The following is a 20,342-nucleotide window of genomic DNA, read 5'->3' as shown; positions in this document are numbered from 1 at the left end:
ACCGTTATCTTCTGCTGCTGGCATCTGGGCATTTAGTCAGATTTCCCTGGGTGTCGGACCCAACAAGGTTGTAAGATTTTTCTGTGAAATCTCTGGGTTCTGTTTTTATTATCCTGCCCAGTAGGTGGCGCTCGTGGCACACGTTTGTCTCACGTGTTTGGAAGGGATCCCCCCCGGTCACCGATCTCCGCGGCCTGGGGATTTCCGATCCAATTCTCTCCGTTGGTTCAGGGGCCGCGCATGGTGGGGCATCAGCCACCGCGGCTTGAGGGGACCCTGTGGCTGGTCGCCGGCCGCAGCGGGCCCGGGGAATTCGCCACCAGACCAGGAAGTCGCCCGCGGTGGAGGGGCGTCGGTCACCGGCCGATGCGGCCTGGGGAATTCCCCACCGGACCATGAAGCCGCCCACGGCGGGGGGCCACCGCGGCTTGGATAGCCCTCTGATCCGAGACTCGTAGCTGCGGACTTGAAGCCGAGACTCGAAGCCGACCGCAAAAGAGGGGCGCCGGCCGCCTCGGCTTGGGAAACTTGCCTCTCCGAGACTCTCAGCCGGCCCGGGAAGGAGGGAGGGAGTAGCTCCGGCCGCCGCAGCTGCTGCTGCTCGGGAAATCGCGCGCCGCTCGGGGATCTCACTGCAGCCGAGTCTCGCAGTCAGACTAGCCAGTCCAGACTGGGGTACGCTGTGTGTCCATTCCCTGCCATAGCCCCGGGAGCTGTTCTGCGCTGTTTCAGTTCACCTAGTAGTTGCTTTGGAGGAGGAGGAACTAAGACGCACGTACCTTACTAAGCCGCCATCTTCTTCCAATGAATCTTATTTTTATTTTAATGCACTTTTATTGAAATATATTATATATTCACATACCAGGTAATCATCCAAAGTGTACAATCAGTTCACAGAATCATCATATAGCTGTGCATTCATCATCACAATCGACTTTTTTTTTTTCTTTTTTGTGAAAAATGACACATGTACAGAAAAAGCAATAAATTTCAAAGCACACTGCAACAATTAGTTTTAGAACAGATTTCAGAGTTTGGTATGGGTTACATTTCCACAATTTTAGGTTTTTACTACTAGCTGTTACAAGACACTGGAGACTAAAAGAAATATCAATATAATGATTCAGCAATCATACTCATTTGTTAAACCCTACCTTCTCTGTATAACTCCACCATCACCTTTGATCCTTTTCCCACTCTTAAGGGGTATTTGAGCTATGCCCATTCTACCTTTTTCACATTGGAAGGGGCAGTCGAAAATATGGGATAGGGGAATGGAACTAGCTAATGTTTTGTAAAGGTTGGCCCCTCTGCGTTTCAGGTCTTATGTAGCATAGGAACCCATGTGGAGGTTTTAGGTTTCTGGAAAGTAATCCTAGAGCATGGACCCTTTGTAGAATCTCAGGTAAAGCCCTAGGTTTCTTTAGGGTTGTCAACAATGGTTTTGACAAACCATGATCAATAGCAATATCTTGCTATAGCTTGCTTAAGAGTAGCCTCCACAGTAGTAGCTTCTCGACTCTATTTGAACTTTCTCAGGCACTGATACATTATTTGTTAAATTTCTTTTCCCCCTTTTGGTCAGGATGGCATTGCTAATACCACGGTACTGGGTTAGGCTCATCCTTCCCATGTTTCAGGGACGCTTTCACCCCTGGATGTCATGTCACACATAGAAGGCAGGGTAATGATCTTACTTGCAGAGTTGGGCTTAAAGAGAGAGAGAAGCCACATCTGAGCAACAAAAGAGGTCCTCTGGAAGTAACTCTTAGGTATAGCTGTAGGTAGGCTAAGCTTCTCCACTATGTAAATAAATTTTGCAAGAGCAAGCCTCAAAATCAAGGGCTTGGCCTGTTGACTTGGGAGTCCCTAATGTTTGACACAGTATCAGGGTTTCCCTGGTGGCAAAGTTTAATATTTCCATATATTTTCTCCCAACCAGTCAGGTGACCTTTACATAATGATTTAGGATCTTATAGCTTATAATTGTATTGTTTCTGTTACCTCTACTGCAGTTAACAGTGAATCATTTCCCATGTATTTGGGTCTCTTTCCTCCCATAATTATTTAGCATTTGTGCAAGGAAGAGAATAAATCTTGTCTTGCTTATGTTTCTGTACTCTACAAAATCTGTTGGTGAGATTATTGTACATTTATCAGCTAAATTCCAACTTATTTCAATTATTATAGTTAGATTAATATTTTCAACTTATTTCCATATTGACTTTTTTTCTTCATCCTAGCTGTGTTGGAGTAGAGGAACATCATGCTGTTGACATTGACCTGTATCACTGTCCCAACTGTGCAGTTCTACATGGCTCATCTTTAAGTAAGTACTAGATGGTTAAATAAAATTAAGCTTAGAACTTAACATGTAACATGAAAATACTTTAATAGTACTCTGGTTATACTACACCCACCAAGAAAAGAACGTAAAGATTTTCTTGAAGATATTTAGAATACATTTTTTTCTGAATTATTAATTAACTTACTAAATAAGTCAAATGATTAAGGGGGAAAATACTGTCATTCTTAATTGCCAATGTAAAACCTTCCAACTCAAGTACATATTTTCAAAGCTGAAAATTTGAGAAAAGGGTTAAAGTAAAAATTTTCTGATTCTGGAAACTCATTTCAACTGTTTCATTTTCAAAAAAAATGAACAAAAAAAGATTTTCAGTAGTATTTGGGGGCAGTGTGTAGAATAGGACTTTAATGTACATGTATGCCCAATAATTTTAATAGAAAATCAGGGCATTGATAGTTAAAATATTAATTATATTTTCTGAATTTGGTAGTCAAATTGAGTATGGAATCTTGCCAGGAATCTTGCCCCACTATCTACTCTTCTTGAAACCACTCTCATAAGGTCCCTAGGAAAATACAGGCACAGAGGACAGGCCTAGAACAAATCCATACTCTGTACTTTTCTTCCTGAGAGAGTGAGAGCAAAGGCTTGGAAACCCCAAGCATTCTCTGAAGTGTATAGTAACAGTATCAGCAATATGTCCATATAAATTTGGGACTGAAACCTTATATATAAAATGATATTTAGTTTTAGCCTTTTATGTATGTTTCAGAAGAATAAATTGAGATATCAACTGTCATTGTACAAAAGAGAGCATAAAAAAAGTTTGGAATTCTGATAACTAGTTATTTTCTTAAAATTTTGGACTGCGAGCTAATGTTCTTGTATTCCCAAACTAAAGTGAAAACTATAGTCTTAGTCATTTTTAGAGCTGGAAGGAACCTTTACCTGAACAAACTTTGATACATACTTTAGATGGATGTAGATAACGTACACCACTTCTTTACTTTATTTAAATGCATCTTTTTCCCTAGTACTTTTTTTTTAGTAGAAATTGTGTACTGAAATATTGGATAAATCATTTTTAAAAAGAGGCTTACTAAGTTGTTGCTCTTCTGTTTTTTTAGTAACATTGTAATTTTTTATAAGAGGTTTAGAAATTTAAGCTATATGAATGCATTAATATCTTTCCTTATAAAATACAGATTATCTGTTGTACTAAGTCCATGGTATAAAATCTAAGGTTTAGCAAATTGGTTAAATTCTTGCATGTGTAATTGGTGAGTTTATTGCTTAAATGTTTTTAAAGGATCTTGTGCAGCACTGAAGTGAGTAGTATATAATTTGAAATAATTGTTGACCAAGTGTAATTCTTGGAGGAAGTAAATAATACTGGGTTGTTATAGCAGAACTAAAATTTATTGCAGTTTTAGTTTAGAATTTAATTATTTAATTCCAAAATAAAATAATTTGAATTTAACTTCTATAAAATATTGTGTGGGTTATTATGAGGCATAATAATATATATCACATACCCTATATGCAGTGCAATTGTTTTCTATTTTTCCTGTATGATTTAAACTAAAACTTATGCTCACTAAATTGATTTCATAATCTGTAATGGGTCATGACCTGCACTTTGAAAAACACTGCTTCAGAAAGAAGGTTGTCTGTTACCTGGTCCTTCATATGCTGCTCATCCTTGAATAACATAATATCAGGCATTGGCTTTCTTTTGGGCAAAAGTCCAACTCTGAATACTCATAGGGAAAATGCCCAAGATTCAGTTAGCTGTTTTATCTTAAGGCTCACCCTCCAGCCCCAGTTTAGGTAATCTTTTTGATTCTTATTAAACCTGTCTTGCTTGCTATCTAGGATTTCCTATTTTCAGAGCTCCCCAGCAATCCTTACTATATATATGTATACCATTTAAACAATGCAATACTCACTTTATATGGTGAATTTAGACTTTACCCTCTTAAATGGGACTTAAGAACTCTGAGGACAGGTATCAGAAAAACAGCCCAAACTTAAAGATGTTTTTTTTGGTGCACTCAGGCAAATGCAATTCAAACACAGCATTTTCTATTTTCTCTGTGATTACTCTTAAAATATTCCTTCCAAAAGGTCTGGGCTCCTTCCTTTAAGCAGTTCATTCAGCTGTTGCTGATACCAATTTAGATTTTAAGCAGGTTGACCTAACAAGACTGTTTTATCCTTCTGTTAACCTTCATACAAGTCAGCACATTTAAAAAGAAATAGTAATTGGCAGTGTATTACATGTCAGACTTTATGCTGAGTAAATACTTGACCTCTGTATTCTGCTTTGACGCTTTTAAAAACTCAGTGTGAAAAATCAGAAAAATTATCTAACTAGTGCAGTCTATTTGGCAGATCTGAAGTTTGAACCCAAAGCCAGTACTCTTCACTGATTAAGCTGTTCTGCAAACATGTACATTAAAACAGTGTAATACATTGTACTCTTCAATAAAAATGGGCAGGTTTTAATTTTTTTAAATGTTAATGCTCATTGACCCAGGGCTTTGAAATAGGCAGCTTTTATATAATATTGGTGAGAGTGTGAGTACCACATTTCTGGAGGCAGTTTTGCATTATGTAGCAAGAATCTTAAAAATGTTTAATGTTTCTTCTGGCATTTTTAGGAGTTTATCCTGAGGAATTAGAAAAACAAATGTGTATGAATTTTAATCTCAACATTATTTGAATAAAAATTCAGAATTAACTAAGCTTAGGAATCTTTTTTAAAATAATTATAATATGGTGTATCTACATCTTAAAATTCTAGACTGCCTTTAAATTGCTTTGGAATATTTAATAAGGGGAAAATGCTTATGATATAATAAGAAAAGTCAGCAGTATAAACATTGTGACCCCAGATGAAGATAACATGGGGTTATGTATCTATATATAGATTGCATAGTAAATTAATGGCTGAAATAAAAATTCCAGGAAAAAGGCCTGGAATGAAATACTCTTGAATTTTTAAAAGTGGTTTATAATGAGAGAAAATAACATGAGGAATACCTTAATAGAATCTCCAAATTCATCATCTAGTTTAAAATAAATCTGTATATATTTCTTCTTACTTAATACCTAAAAATCTCTAGCAAAGTGGTTTTTTGTGATTCTCAATTTTTCTAGTGAGATTTTTTTTAAATGGATTTACTCTGTTCCGTTTTGAGGATCTGGCTGCTGTAAGTTACTTGGGAATCTTGTTTTAGACTTAGATATTGATAAGCCTGATTTCTATCCCTATTAATTGTTTAGTGTAACCTCTCTTTATCCATATGAGAATTCAGTATTATGTAATTATTATGGTCTTTGTACGTTGAAGGTTTGAAATAACTTAGAATAATGGAGTTGTTCCCCCCTCGCCAACATTTTGTTATGAAAATGGTCAAAAATACAGGAAAAGTTGAAAAATTTCACAGCGAACACCTGTAAATCCATGATCTAGATTTTCAACATTTTATGTTATTTCTTTTAGCAGTATCCATCCATGAAACTATCCCATTATCTATCCATTTTAATTTTAATTCATTTTTTTTTTTTTTTTTTAAAGGAAAGACAGAGAGAAGGAAGGAAGGAAGGAAGAAAGGGAAACATTTTTAAACATTTTCTTGTTTTATTGTATTCTGTTTCTCCGTTTTTGTTACATGGGCTGGGGCCGGGAATCGAACCGAGGTCCTCCGGCATAGCAGGCAAGCACTTTGCCCGCTGAGCCACCGCGGCCCGCCCAATTTTAATTCATTTTTTAGTTGCAGATGTCACTGCCTTGCCAAGAATCCTGAAAGTTTTAGGTTTAGAAGTGATTTTCAAACTTTAAAAAAGAAAAGATTTAAAAATAAAATCTTACATGATATCACAGAAAAGAAAGAGTGGAAAGAGTTATGGGGTCCAGATCTCCTTCCTTGAGCTCTTCTCTATCTTCCCCTTTATAAGGATTCCCTAAGACAATCTGAAAAACAGCACTCTGGTGGATCCCCTTCATTTCCACAGTAAGGAAATTGTATTCAGAAGTGTTTCAGCAAGCACTTGTTGCCCAAAGTTGCTGAATAAATTAATTGCTGTAATAGGAATTGATTCCAAATCTCCTGATTTTGATTGCTGTGACTGCTAAGGATTATAGTTTCCCAAAACTGTAAAATCACAGGATCTTAGAGTTGGAATGAATCAAAAAGTTTTTTCTTGTGTCATCTGACCCACCTTCCTCCAATTATGATGCGGTCACCTGTTTTTATTTGTGTCAGTATATTCGTGCTTATTTTGGGAGTAAATCTTTCCATTAGTGAAGGAAACTGTGCTGTTAAAATAGCTTTCTGATGTGGAATCAAAAGCTTTGTATATATATTTTTAAATGATACTGAGTGCTACCATTTATTGAAGTAGGGCTTTGATATGCATCCCTCATTGAAAGGCTTTATCTTGAGAGGATGATTTGGATGATTGGTAAAAATCATATTATAGCCTAATGTTCCAGTGAAAACAATGATTTCTAAATAATTGTGAAATTTTATAGTATGCATAAATGTAGACATTTTAAAAGGCTCCATCTGTCAATTTGAATTCCTTGATTTAATTTTTAAATTATTTTGAAGTTTTAAAAAAGGTAGGCTAAAAAAATTCCAGTTAGTTTCCTATAATTGCAGCATTACATTAAATAGAATTTACTTCTTTATTCTATAAATGCATTAAAAATTTGAATGTTTTTTATTATCCATAGAATTATTTCTGATTGTAGTAGAATGTAATGACTCCAGATTACATGGCATCACCAGTTACCAAAAACGTTTTCTTTTTTTTAATCTTGTAAAAATCTAGTGAAAAAGAGGAGGAACTGGCACAGGCATGACTACACAGAAGTTGATGATGGTTCCAAACCAGTACAAGCTGGGACTAGAACTTTTGTTAAGGAATTACGTTCTCGAGTCTTTCCAAGGTATGGAAACTTCTGACCAAACAAAATATAAGAATATTGGCTGATAAAGTGACATTATCTAAAGCAATGTTTTTCAGATTCAGGTAGCAATTGATTATAGGCAATAGAGTAAAATAGAAAATATCAGTTTGTTCCAAGTAAGAGGGGTGAGCATAGTTTCATGGAAATTTTATTATATATATATCTATATATATATATAATAAAATTTCCATGAAACTAGATATCTATAGATATACATATATAACCATGTAAAAATTTATTTCTTAGGTGGGTCATAGTCCAAAAAGTTTGAAATACTCTGATTAAAGGTAATTGTTCTCAAATGGTTTCTTTATGATATGCAGCTGTTTCTTCTCTTTTCCTTTCACCTCAACCTTCTCCTTTTTTCCAGCTCTTTTTGTTTCCTATGTTGTTTCCATATCTGTATATCCCTAGATCCAGTCAGAAGTACCCACCACCATCTGTCAGACTCTGGTGACATCAGGACTGAGCTTTTGGATTTTTTAAAAAGAATGAAATGTATTTGAGTTATATATGGCTCAGAGAGAGTGAAAAGCATTAAAAGTCACTTAATCATGCTAATTTAGATAATTTCCTACACTGCCTCACATCTATTTAAAGTGATAATGTTAATAGGTTTTTACAAGCTGGATCATATCCAGGCTTGTTAAAGTTTAAATTTAAATCACAATATAACATGCAACCTATTATGGAATTATTTTAGATCTTGTAAATATAAAACCTCTACTGTTTCTCCATAATCTTTAGGATTCTCGCCTAAACTCATTCCCCTTCCTTAATCCATACACTGAATAATATAAATGATAGGTATCTACTATTCTATCCCAGAGGTCTACTGGGAGAAAAATAACATATATGAAACATAGTGTTTTTACATGGTTTTTGTATTGTTAAAGGCCTTATTCTCAAATACTCTTCTTTATCAGTTTCAAATTGTAGGAATAATATTTGTTTATTCGTTTGCTCCCTTTTTATTGGATAATACTTGACTGTTTTGGACTTTGGGGCCAGAGTTTTCAACCTGGGCATGCAATGGGCATGCTTTAGGGAGGTTTGTGAGTCCCTAAAACTGCATATACAATTTAGTGTCATCGTGTGAATGGGTGTTTTTCAGGGGACGAGCTGTAGATTTTCATTAGACCAGAAAAGGTAGTATCAAAAATGGGGGTTACTTCTCTCCAGCCAACACAACGAGCAGTCTCACCACCCTACCCCTCTCCACGTGGGACATGACTCTCAGGGGTGTGGACCTTCCTAGCAATGTGGGACAGAGATCTTGGAATGAACGGAGACTCAGCATCAAGGGATTGAGAAAAACCCTAGAATGAGCTGAGACTTAGCATCAACGGATTGAGAAAACCTTCTCGACCAAAAGGGGGAAGAGGGAAATGAGACAAAGTGTCAATGGCTGAGAGAGTACAAACAGAGAAGAGAGGTTATCCTGGATGTTATTCTTATGCATCAAATAGATATCATCTTGTCATTCAAGATGTAATGGTGAGGCTGGAGGGAAATGCCTGAAAATGTCGAGCTGTGTTCCAGTAGCCATGTTTCTTGAGGATGATTGAATAATGATACAGCTGTCACAATGTGACTGTATGATTGTGAAAACCTTGTGTCTGATGCATCTTTTATCTACCTTGTCAACAAAGGAGTAGAACAGATGGAATAAAAATAAATAATAGGGGGAACAAATGCTAAAAGAAATTTAGTTTGAAATACTAGTGATCAATGAAAGCGAGGGGTAAGGGGTATGGTAGGTATAATCTTTTTTTTTTCTTTCCTGTGTTCGTTTTATTTCTTTTTCTATTGTCTTTTTATTTCTTTTTCTGAATTAATGCAAATGTTCTAAGAAATGGTGAATATGCAACTAAGTGATGATATTGTGAATTACTGATTATGTATGTTTTATTTTGTTTATTTTTTAATTAATAAATAAATTTAAAAAAACGGGGTTAGCTAATGCATGTGGCTTTTCTGCCAATGTGAGCATAAATTAGAGTACATTATAGAGATGATCACAAATGTTTAAACTGTGATTACCATTAATAAGAGGTCTTTTGGTTTTATTTCAACTCCATAAACCTTCAAATCATTTAAAAACGTGTAATTACTAAATTACACATACTTGACGTGGTTAACACAGAAGTGTGCAGTATAAGAAAAGCAAATGAATGGGTTATCTTACCTCTCCTCCATGTGTAAATCTTTTGCAACCTTTTCATGCATAAATACTAACAGTTAAAAAATCTGTGTATATAGATGTATGGATGTATGTATGCATATAATTTTAAAAAATTAAATAACTTATGCAAAGTGTTGTGCAACTTGGTTTTTCTACTTTACTATATTTCATAGATATCCTTTCATGTATAAATAGATTTGTCTCATTCCTTAACAACTGTGTAATATACAGTAGTATCATAATTGACTTGACTTAACCATTCCCCTGTGGTATATGTTTAGTTTGTCTCCGATTTCTTGCTTCTAAATAATGTACTACACTTTTAACATTTGTACCCATGTGTTTTTTCTGTTTGTTTTTTTGAATGCACAGGCTGGGAATTGAACCCAGGTGTCCCACATAGCAGCGAGCATTCTACCACTGAACCACTCCCTACCCATATGTTGTTTGTTTGTTTGTTTTTATTGTAAAATATAACATGTATACAAAAAAGCAATAAATTTCCAAGTACATTTGAACAAACAGTTATAGAACAAATTTTAAAGTTTAGTATGGATTACAGTTCCACAATTTTTTGTTTTTTCTTCTAGCTGCTCCAAGACATTGGAGACCAACAGAAATATCAATATAATGATTCAACAGTCATATTCATTTGTTAAATCCTATCTTTCTGTTAAACTCCTCCTCCTCTTTAAATGACATATATATGTTATTTATATAATGTTATATTATAATATATATGTTATATTTATATATATAAATATATATAACATATATGTTATTTATATAATTTTATGTTATAATATGTTATATTTATATATATATATAAAGCAATAAATGTCAAAGTACATTGGAACAATTAGTTGTAGAATAGATTTCAAAGTTTGGTATGGTTTACAGTTCTACAATTTTAGGTATTTATTTCTAGCTGCTCTAAGGTACTGGAGGCTAAAAGAAATATCAGTATAATGTTATAACACTCATGCTCATTAACTAAATCCGACTTACTCTGTATATCTCCACCATCACCTTTGATCTTTCTCCCACTCTTTAGGGGCATTTGGGCTATGCCCATTCTAACTTTTTCATGTTGGAAAGGGCTGTCAATAATATGGAATAGTGGATGGAACTAGTTGATGTTCTGGAACGGCTGGCCTCTGCATTTCAGGGCTTATCTGGTCCAGGGACAATCTAGAGGTTATAGGTTTTGGAAAGTTACCCTAGTGCATAGAACCTTTGTAGAATCTTTTTTTCTTAACTTTTTTTAATTGTATAATATAACATATATACAAAGCAAAGAAAAATAAAGCAATAGTTTTCAAAGCACCCTTCAACAAGTAGTTACAGGACAGAATCCACAGTTTGTCGTGGGCTACTATACTATCATCTAAGATTTTTTCTTCTAGCTGCTCCAGAACATTGGAGGCTAAAAGTAATAAATATTTTTTTATCATCACAATCAACCTTTTTTTGTGTGAAAAATAACATATATATACAAAACAATAAATTTCAAAGCACAGCACAACAATTAGGTGTAGAACAAATTTCAGAGTTGTTATGAGTTACACTTCCACAAGTTTAGGTTTTTCTTCAAGCTGTTCTAAGATACTGGAGACTAACAGAAATATCAATATAATGATTCAGCAGTCATACTTGTTTGTTAAACCCTACCTTCTCTGTATAACTCCAACATCACTTTTGATCTTTCTCCCACTCTTTAGGGGTATTTGGGTAATGCCCATTCTAACCTTTTCATGTTGGAAAGGGCTATCAATAATAAGGGGTAGGGGACTTCCGGGCCAAGATGGCGGCTTAGCAATGTACACGTTTTAGTTCGTCCTCCAGAACAACTACTAAATAACCAGAAACACTACAGAACAGCTCTTGGGGTCATGTCAGTGACCATACACACAGTGTACCCCAGTCTAGACCAGCTGGACTGGCTGTGAGCCCCCCCCCAAGAACCGTGAGTTCCCCAAGCCGTGGCGGCTGGCGCCCCTCCACCATAGGCTGCTTCCCAGAGGGGAAAGGAAAGAGACTTTACCAGCAGCAGGGGCTGAGCCCAACCAAACGCCAATTGTGGAATTAACTAACAAATTCTGAATACTGAAAAATAGGTCCCCAGCTCAGGTGAACCTGGTCAAAGTGGAGGTTGCTCATTTTTGCCCCGGTGCCAAGGGTGCAGGGCTGACACAAAAAGAAAAAAAAAAAAAGAAACAGAGGTTTTGTGGCTGTGTTTCTACAGAGGTTTGACTGCCTTTGGATACAGCGATAGGGCTTCCCAGGCTGCAACTGCCCCAGGCGTAGGCAGAAACAAGCTCATTTGAGGGCTTGTCTGGAGCCTGTGCCTTTCCCAGGGGAGGGGTGAAGCCCAACTCAGGTGGAATCCCTCCCTAAAGGAACTCAGACCCCAGGGCTTGGTAATTTGAAGCCATTAAAACCAGCCTACAACCTCTCCTCTGTCTCCACCACGCCCCCAGCAGGGAGAGTCTGCCAAAGTTAAAGGTATCACATCATCTTATGCTGGTGGGACCTGCAGGCAGACAAGTGCCACATACTGGGCAGGATAAGAAAAACAGAGTCCAGAGACTTCACAGGAAAGTCTTTCAACCTGCTGGGTCTCACCCTTAGGGAAAAATGACACAGGTGACTCTTTCCTCCTGATAGGAGGCCAGTTTGGTCTGGGAAAATCCAGCTGGGGTCTATAATACCTAAGTAGACCCTCCTAAGGGTGGGGGGTAAAAGGCACCACATAAGCAGGGCAAGAAACAAGAAAACAAGAACTGAAAAAATTCTCTGTTAAACAAAACCTGAGCTAGAGGTCCAAATAAAGCTGAACTGAATGTCAAAGAACAGATAGACAACAAATTCATCCAGTAAGAAAACCCTAGGTAAAAGAAGTGCAAGCAATCTCCAGAATAAACTAAGGTAATTAAATGCCTAGACACCAGCAAAAAATAACAAATCACACTAGGAAAATTGAAGATATGGCCCAGTCAAAGGAACAAACCAACAATCCAGATGAGATACAGGAGTTGAAACAATTCAGAATATACGAACAGACATGGAAAACCTCATCAAAAAACCAAATCAGTGAATTGAGGGAGGATATAAAGAAGGCAAAGAAAGAACAAAAAGAAGAAATTGAAAGTCTGAAAAAACAAATCACAGAACTTATGGGAATGAAAGGCACGGTGGAAGAGATGAAAAAGACAATGGAAACCTACAGCAGTAAATTTCGAGAGGCAGAAGATAGGATTAGTGAACTGGAGGACGGAACATCTGAAATCCAACAAGAAAAAGAAAATATATGGAAAAATACGAGCAGGGACTCAGGGAATTGAATGACAATATGAATTGCATGAATATACATGTTGTGGGTGTCCCAGAAGGAGAAGAGAAGGGAAAAAAGGAGAAAAACTAATGGAGGAAATTATCACTGAATATTTCCCAGCTCTTATGAAAGACTTAAAATTACAGATCCAAGAAGTACAGCGTACCCCAAAGAGAATACATCCAAATAGACCTACTCCAAAACATTTAATAATCAGAATGTCAGAGGTCAAAAAGAAAGAGAGAATCTTGAAAGCAGCAAGAGAAAAACAATCCATCACATACAAGGGAAGCCCAATAAGACTATGCGTAGATTTCTCAGCAGAAACCATGGAGGTGAAAAGACAGTGGGATGATATATTTAAATTATTAAAAGAGAAAAACTGCCAACCAAGAATTCTATATCCACCAAAATTGTCCTTCAAAAATAAGGGAGACATTAAAACATTTTCAGACAAAAAAATCACTAAGAGAATTTGTGACCAAGAGATCAGCTCTGCAAGAAATACTAAAGGGAGCACTAGAGACAGATATGAAAAGACAGAAGAGAGAGGTGTGGAGAAGACTGTAGAAAGGAAGACTATAAGTAAAGGTAAAAAGAAGGAAAATTAGATCTGACATATAAAATCCAAAAGGCGAAATGGTAGAAGAAAGTACTACCCGTGCAGTAATAACACTAAATGTTAATGGATTAAACTCACCAATCAAAAGACTCAGACTGGCAGAATGGATTAAAAAACAGGACCCATCTATATGCTGTCTCTACTCAAAGGACATGAGGGCAAGGACACAAAAGGACATTTGCACACCAGTGTTTATAGCAGCATTATTTACAATTACCAAGAGATGGAAACAGCCAAAATATCCATCAACAGACGGGTGGCTAAACAAACTGCCATATACATATGATGGAATATTATGCAGCTGTAAGACAGAATAAAGTTGTGAAGTGTGTAACAACATGGATGGACCTTAAGGACGTTATGCTGAGTGAGATTAGCCAAAAACAAAAGGACAAATACTGCATGGTCTCACTGATAGGAACTGACATTAGTGAATAAACTTGGAATATTTCGCTGGTAACAGAGACCATCAGGAGATAGAAATAGGGTAAGATATTGGGTAATTGGAGCTGAAGGGATACAGATTGTGCAACAGGACTGAATGTAAAAACTCAGAAATGGACAGCACAATACTACCTAACTAATACAATTGTGTTAAAACACTGAATGAAGCTGCATGTGAGAATGATAGAGGGAGGAGGGCTGGGGCATAAATGAAATCACAAAGAAAGACGATAAAGATTGAGATGGTATAATCTAGGAATGCCTAGAGTGTATAATGATAGTGACTAAATGTACAAATTTTAAAAATATTTTTGCATTAGGAAGAACAAAAGAATGTCATTACTGCAGTGTGCTGAAAATAGATGGTACTTAATATTTTAAAATTTCAACTAATGTGTGAGACTAAAGCAAAAAATGTTTATTTGGTACAAAATTTATATTTTGACTAGTGCATTTCCTAATATAACTTATGTTTAGGTACACGGAATCTTGGGTAGGACATGAGATTTTGTTGGTTTGTCCAGAGTGATGCCCTGATGAATCCCAGAATGATTTGATCAGTGAGTGGAAAAGTGTTTGCAAAGTCCTCTTTGGAGAATGGTGAGAACGGGGGAAAATTCAACCTCCCCAAGTTGAATCCTTGATACTCTCACAAGCAGTGTGGACAACCAAAGCTATAGGCTGAGACCCCAGTCTTGGGGTTTGTTCATATGAAACTTAGCCCCACAAAGGGTAGGTGAAGACTACTTAAAATTAGGCCTAAGAGTCACCCCCAAGAGAACCTCTTTTGTTGCTCAGATGTGACCTCTCCAGCCAACACAGCAAGCAAACTCATCACCCTCCCCTGTCTACCTGGGACATGACTCCCAGGGGTGTGGACCTTCCTGGCAGTGTGGGACAGAAATCCCAGAATGAGCTGAGACTCAGCCTCAAGGGATTGAGAAAAACTCTAGAATGAGCTGAGACCCAGCATTAAGAGATTGAGAAGACCTTCTCAACCAAAAGAGGGAAGAGGGAAATGTGACAAAGTGTCAATGGCTGAGAGATTCCAAACAGAATCAAGAGTTTATCCTGGAGGTTATTCTTACGCATTAAGTAGATATCACCTTGTTATCCAAGATGTAATGGAGAGGCTAGAGGGAACTGCCTGAAAATGTAGAGCTGTGTTCCAGTAGCCATGTTTCTTGATGATGATTGTTTAATGATATAGCTTTCACAATGTGACTGTGTGATTGTGAAAACCTTGTGTCTGATGCTCCTTTTATCTACCTTGTGAACAGATGAGTAGAACATACGGAATAAAAATAAATAATAGGGGGAACGAATGTTAAAATAAATTTAGATTGAAATGCTAGTGATCAATGAAAGGGAGGGGTAAGGGGTATGGTATATATAATCTTTTTTTTTTCTGTTTTCGTTTTATTTTTCTGTTGTCTTTTTATTCCTTTTCTGAGTTGATACAATTGTTCTAAGAAATGATCATGATGATGAATATGCAACTATCTGATGATATTGTGAATTACTGATTATATATGGAAAATGGAATGATCATACATTAAGAATGTTTGTGTTTCTTGTAATTTTGTTTTTAATTTAAAAATTAATAAAAAAATTTTAAAAATATAATAATATGGGGTAGGGAGATGGAACTAGATGATGTTCTGGAGAGCCTGGCCCCTCTAGGTTTCAGGACTTAATCTGGTCTAGGAACTATCTGAAAGTTATAGGTTTCTGGAAAATTACCCTAGTGCATGGAACCTTTATAGAATCTTATATATTGCCCTAAGTGTTCTTTACAATTGGCTGAAGTGGTTTTGGTTGGGGTTTGGCAAGTTATGATAAGTAGTGATGTGTAACTGAAGCATGCATAAGTATGACTCCAGAGTAGCCTTTCAGCTCTATTTAAACTCTCTTGGCCCCTGATACCTTATTTGTTATGCTTCTTTCCTCCCTTTTTGTCGGGATGGCATTGTTGAGCCCACAGTGCCAGGGCCAGGCTCATCCCTGGGAGTCATCTCCCACACTGCCAGGGAGACTTTCATCCCTGGATGTCATGTCCCACGTTGAGGGGGCGGCAATGGTTTCACTTGCAGAGTTGGGCTTAGAGAGAAAGGCCACATCTGAGCAACAACAGAGGTCCTCTAGAGGTGACTCTTAGGCATACCTATAGGTAGGTAGGCTAAAGCTTCTCCACTCCATGCATTAGTTTCACAGGAGCAAGCCTCAAGATCAAGGGCATGGCTTATTGATTTGTTTGACACAGTTTCCAGGATTTCCCCTGTGGTAAAGTTTAATAGTTCTGTATTGTTTTTCTCATTCCTCAAGGGACTTGGCAATGCTTTTTGATTATCTGTTTAATGTGTATGCAGGCATTACATTTAACTGTATAGGATGAAAGGCTCTCATTCTCATTCTAGTCTCCCTGTGTTAGGATTGTTTAAATGATCTGTCTAGACAGGTTGAGTTAGATTATGTTCTACAGATAATTTAGGTACTGAACATAATAAAACTTTCCTCCTTTCATCTCAAAGAGTAAGTGAAGTTCTAAAATATAGGCAATGTCTTCCTTAGCCCTGTATTCTGAATTACCTTAATCCTGACCCAATTGGCTTCATTCTTATCTCTAAATACCAGGTCATACATACATAAAACAGCCTCTCAAAATCCAGAAATAACAATTACTACTCTGGACTAAAGTTGACTGCTGTAAGAGCTTACAGTCTAGGCCCCAGTTTTCTTATACCCATGTTTTTGATCCACAGGGGAAATAAAATACTAAACATTTGAGATCAGCGAGTACAAATGATTTCCAATTTTCCCTTAAGTTAGAGTATAAGGAATTATTTGCTCCTCAGAGATTTGGGGGAAAAGAGATAATTGTGGATGCTTACAGGAGAAACTAAAAGACAGTATAAAAACTCAAAATGAATAAGATGAAGAAAATTTAAGCCCTCTACTTATTAAACTATCCAGGAAAAGACTCAACTTTTTTAGGCTGCAAACTGACTTTGCCTTATGAAAGGGTGTAGAGATCAAACCCTAGAAATTCAGAGAGCTAGTTTCTTCTCCTTTCCTTGCCACCTAGACTACAGATGATATCATGACAGTTAAGATCTGATTGTATAAAATGAATATGTTGTGTTTTAACCTATTTATAATGAAGATGTTGCACTTAATTTCAAATGTACAGTAGCTGCATTCTTTCAGCGGTTAGGAAGTAAAACCAAGAATATCCCCTCTTTAAAGAGAAGTGGAGTTCTTTGTATTTGTGGTTAAATGGAAGAAAGTGATAAGGGACATAACACATTTAAGTGCCATGTCTATAATGACTTGATTGTCGGAGATGAGTTCAGCAGTTCTTTTCAGTGGATTAAAGTGACTACCTAGTATTAAAACTTGTTTAATAATGGCTATGACATATCATTTAAATCAGTGATTCTCAAATTGGGGTATTTTAGAAATTGGTCTCAATGGGTAGAAGCCATGGATACTGCTCAACCTCCAGAGTGCCAGGCCAATTCAGAATAACAATGAGTTAACCTATGTCCTGGTACACTTTGAAATGTCAAACTTCATATGCCTGTAGAATTTTATAGTCAGATAATATCTGGTCTAGGTTTTACCTATCCTAGCTCTGTTTTTTACTCTAATGTCCACGTTTTCATTCCTTATAATGTCAGCTGTTCCTTACTATTGGGGTAAGCATCTCATACTTTATGTCTTTTAAGGTAGTTGACCTGAATTTGCTTATTGAAATCCATATTTTGTATAACTACTTTTTTTTAATCTTGTCAACATTAAAGCATTGTATATATATGTGTGTGTGTGTGTGTTTCTTTTCCAATTATATATATTGGAGCAAGTAGGTTATATTATCTATGAATTTTACTTTATAAAAAGAGGAATTAGATATGATTGGTTGAGAACCACTGATATTAATAACAATACAGTATATGAATTAATAACAATACAGTATATGAATTAATCTATTTCTACCAATTTATTTCACTATTATGTTTTCTTTAGTGCTGATGAAATCATTGTAAAGATGCATGGCAGCCAACTGACCCAGAGGTACCTGGAGAAACATGGATTTGATGTCCCTATCATGGTCCCTAAATTAGACGATTTAGGACTCAGGCTCCCTCCACCTACTTTTTCTGTTATGGATGTGGAACGTTATGTAGGTACGAACGTGATCCATTTAAGTACTGAGAAAAATTAGTAAAAGGAAAAATGATCAGTGTCATACTATTAAAAGTTGAATGAAGAAAGGTTAATTTAGTTCAGTTTCTTGGGACAGAGTAAGTAATACTCAATGTCATCTATGTTGAAAACTATTTTGTCTCAGTAGACCTACAATTGTCAGGAAAAAAAAAATGAAACATTTCCCGTTCTTACTTAACTTAATTCTTCTGCTTTTTTTTTTTTTGATGTCAGTAAAGTTTTCAATTTTTGCTTAGGAAAAAACATTTCTGAAATGTAGTCGTATATACCAGGCAGAAGATAACATTTGTAAATAGAACTGGCTTCTAGGCATCTGTAGAATACAGGTATAAGATTCTTACTGCCAAAAAAAAAAAAATATATATATATATATATCCTTATCGCCCAATACACCAACTACTTTTTTAACATAATTAGTCCTCTGGATCTTACTTTAGTTGTCTACTACTGGTCAAAGGAGGGACCATAAAAAAAAGATGATCATTTTAAAACCTATTTTTTTATTAATGACTTGGTAGATATTACCATATAATGACTTCTGGACTTAATTTGTGATTTCAGAGCCCAGAGAGAATTTTAAAAATATGGGGAAAAACCCTTCATCTATTGTGATAATGTTACATTTTGTTAATTCTCATCATGGTATTTATAGGTAAAACTGATTGTCTCCTATTCACTGTCAGCAGTGAAGATTATTTGAAATTAGATCTCAAATATAGCTAGACTCAAAATTGTCATACACTAGATATATTACCTGCCCAGCATGAAATATCTGAGAACTTGTCCTTTATTGAGACATCAGTTGACAATTCTCATTAATAACTGTTTCACTGAGGAAATTCAATTAAATATCATGACTTCACATTCATCTAGTTTTGAATACTTGATAAATCATGAATGAAACTGATGTTTAATCCAAACTCATATGCATAGGTAGCCCTATAAAATAAATGATTTTGTAATATAAGTATAGGAAACAAACTGATGAAACGGCTTGATAGCTAATTTTCAGTATTCCAAAGCACTTTTCTCTTCAGTTAAATATCAATAACAGAGGATGGTGCAATGGTGGCTCAGTGGCAGAAGTCATGAGACCATGCCAGAGACCAGGTTCCATTCCTGAACCTGCCCAAGACAAAATATATATATATATATATATATATATCAGTAACAGAATTTTCTTGCCTCCTCAAGGTAAAATAAAGAAGTCTATTACTTTCTTAGCTTGTATCAAGTTAAAGTAAGAAAGTGAAATTTGTTTTTTTCTATTTCAGCTGGTTAAATATTGCCACATTTTAAGTTCTGCCTTATCCTGTAAAACTGATGATGCTTCCTAGCTGGGGTTGCAGTGCAATGATGTGCAAACAATATCGTGGTTTTATAGGAATATTGTAGATTAATCACAATTCACAATTCACTTCACAGACACTAATATATATTAATCATAACTCACTTCTCAGACACTAATATAACCTGATTTTTGCTTTCTAACCACTTATTTTTACTTGAAGCAGATAAATATTAAAAGAGAAGGTACTACCAGGTGAGCAGAAATCGTTTGTCCTGGTCAACCTGTTTACTAATTCATCATTGGCACATTTTATGAATGAAGAAATTGAAACCCAGAGAACATTGCACAATTTCTACATACAATGTGATAATGCATTTTTGTCATTATGAGCTATATATAAGAAATCATTGGTATATAGAAAGTTTTATAAGCCCTGTAAATTTTTATACTCGGTGTTAATTATGTGGTGCTGTCTAATTATTTTATTCTTTCCCTCAAAAAAAATGTCCATTTTTTTTCAAAAGTCCCAATGGGACTTAAAAAGTAAGACTATAAAAAGAATCTTTGTCTTGGCAGTGTAGTTTTATAGTTAACTTAATTATCATACCAAGTAAATATGTTCTTTAAATATTTTTGTTTAGGGTATCTATTGATATAACTCTTAAGCCCAATAATAAGACTAATTTCTCTCTGCAGGTGGTGACAAAGTGATAGATGTCATTGATGTAGCAAGACAGGCAGACAGCAAAATGACACTTCACAATTATGTTAAATACTTCATGAATCCTAACAGACCAAAAGTGTTAAACGTGATCAGCCTTGAATTTTCAGACACTAAGTGAGTAGCTCTAGCCATTTGGATTTAGCATTCTGGGTGTTAGCTAAGCTAAATATAGTTAAGTGATAAATATATTTTATCAAGAAACTAATTATTACTTTTAACGCGGTCC

General features: G+C 35.9%; 1 protein-coding gene across 2 annotated transcripts in view; it reads left to right on the top strand.

Annotated features, from left to right (window-relative positions):
* The window catches only part of KDM7A (lysine demethylase 7A), a 109,843-nt gene that overhangs the window by 49,548 nt on the left and 39,953 nt on the right, over positions 1 to 20,342 (top strand). For both annotated transcript variants that reach the window (XM_077147377.1, XM_077147410.1), the window contains exons 2-5: positions 2,244 to 2,329; positions 7,151 to 7,268; positions 17,901 to 18,061; positions 20,089 to 20,230. In XM_077147377.1, coding sequence (XP_077003492.1) covers positions 2,244 to 2,329; positions 7,151 to 7,268; positions 17,901 to 18,061; positions 20,089 to 20,230 — 507 coding nt within the window. The remainder of the gene's footprint in view (positions 1 to 2,243; positions 2,330 to 7,150; positions 7,269 to 17,900; positions 18,062 to 20,088; positions 20,231 to 20,342) is intronic.

Source organism: Tamandua tetradactyla, chromosome 1, assembly GCF_023851605.1.
Source record: "Tamandua tetradactyla isolate mTamTet1 chromosome 1, mTamTet1.pri, whole genome shotgun sequence".
Lineage (NCBI taxonomy): Eukaryota > Metazoa > Chordata > Mammalia > Pilosa > Myrmecophagidae > Tamandua > Tamandua tetradactyla.
This window is presented reverse-complemented; position numbering and strand designations above follow the sequence as displayed.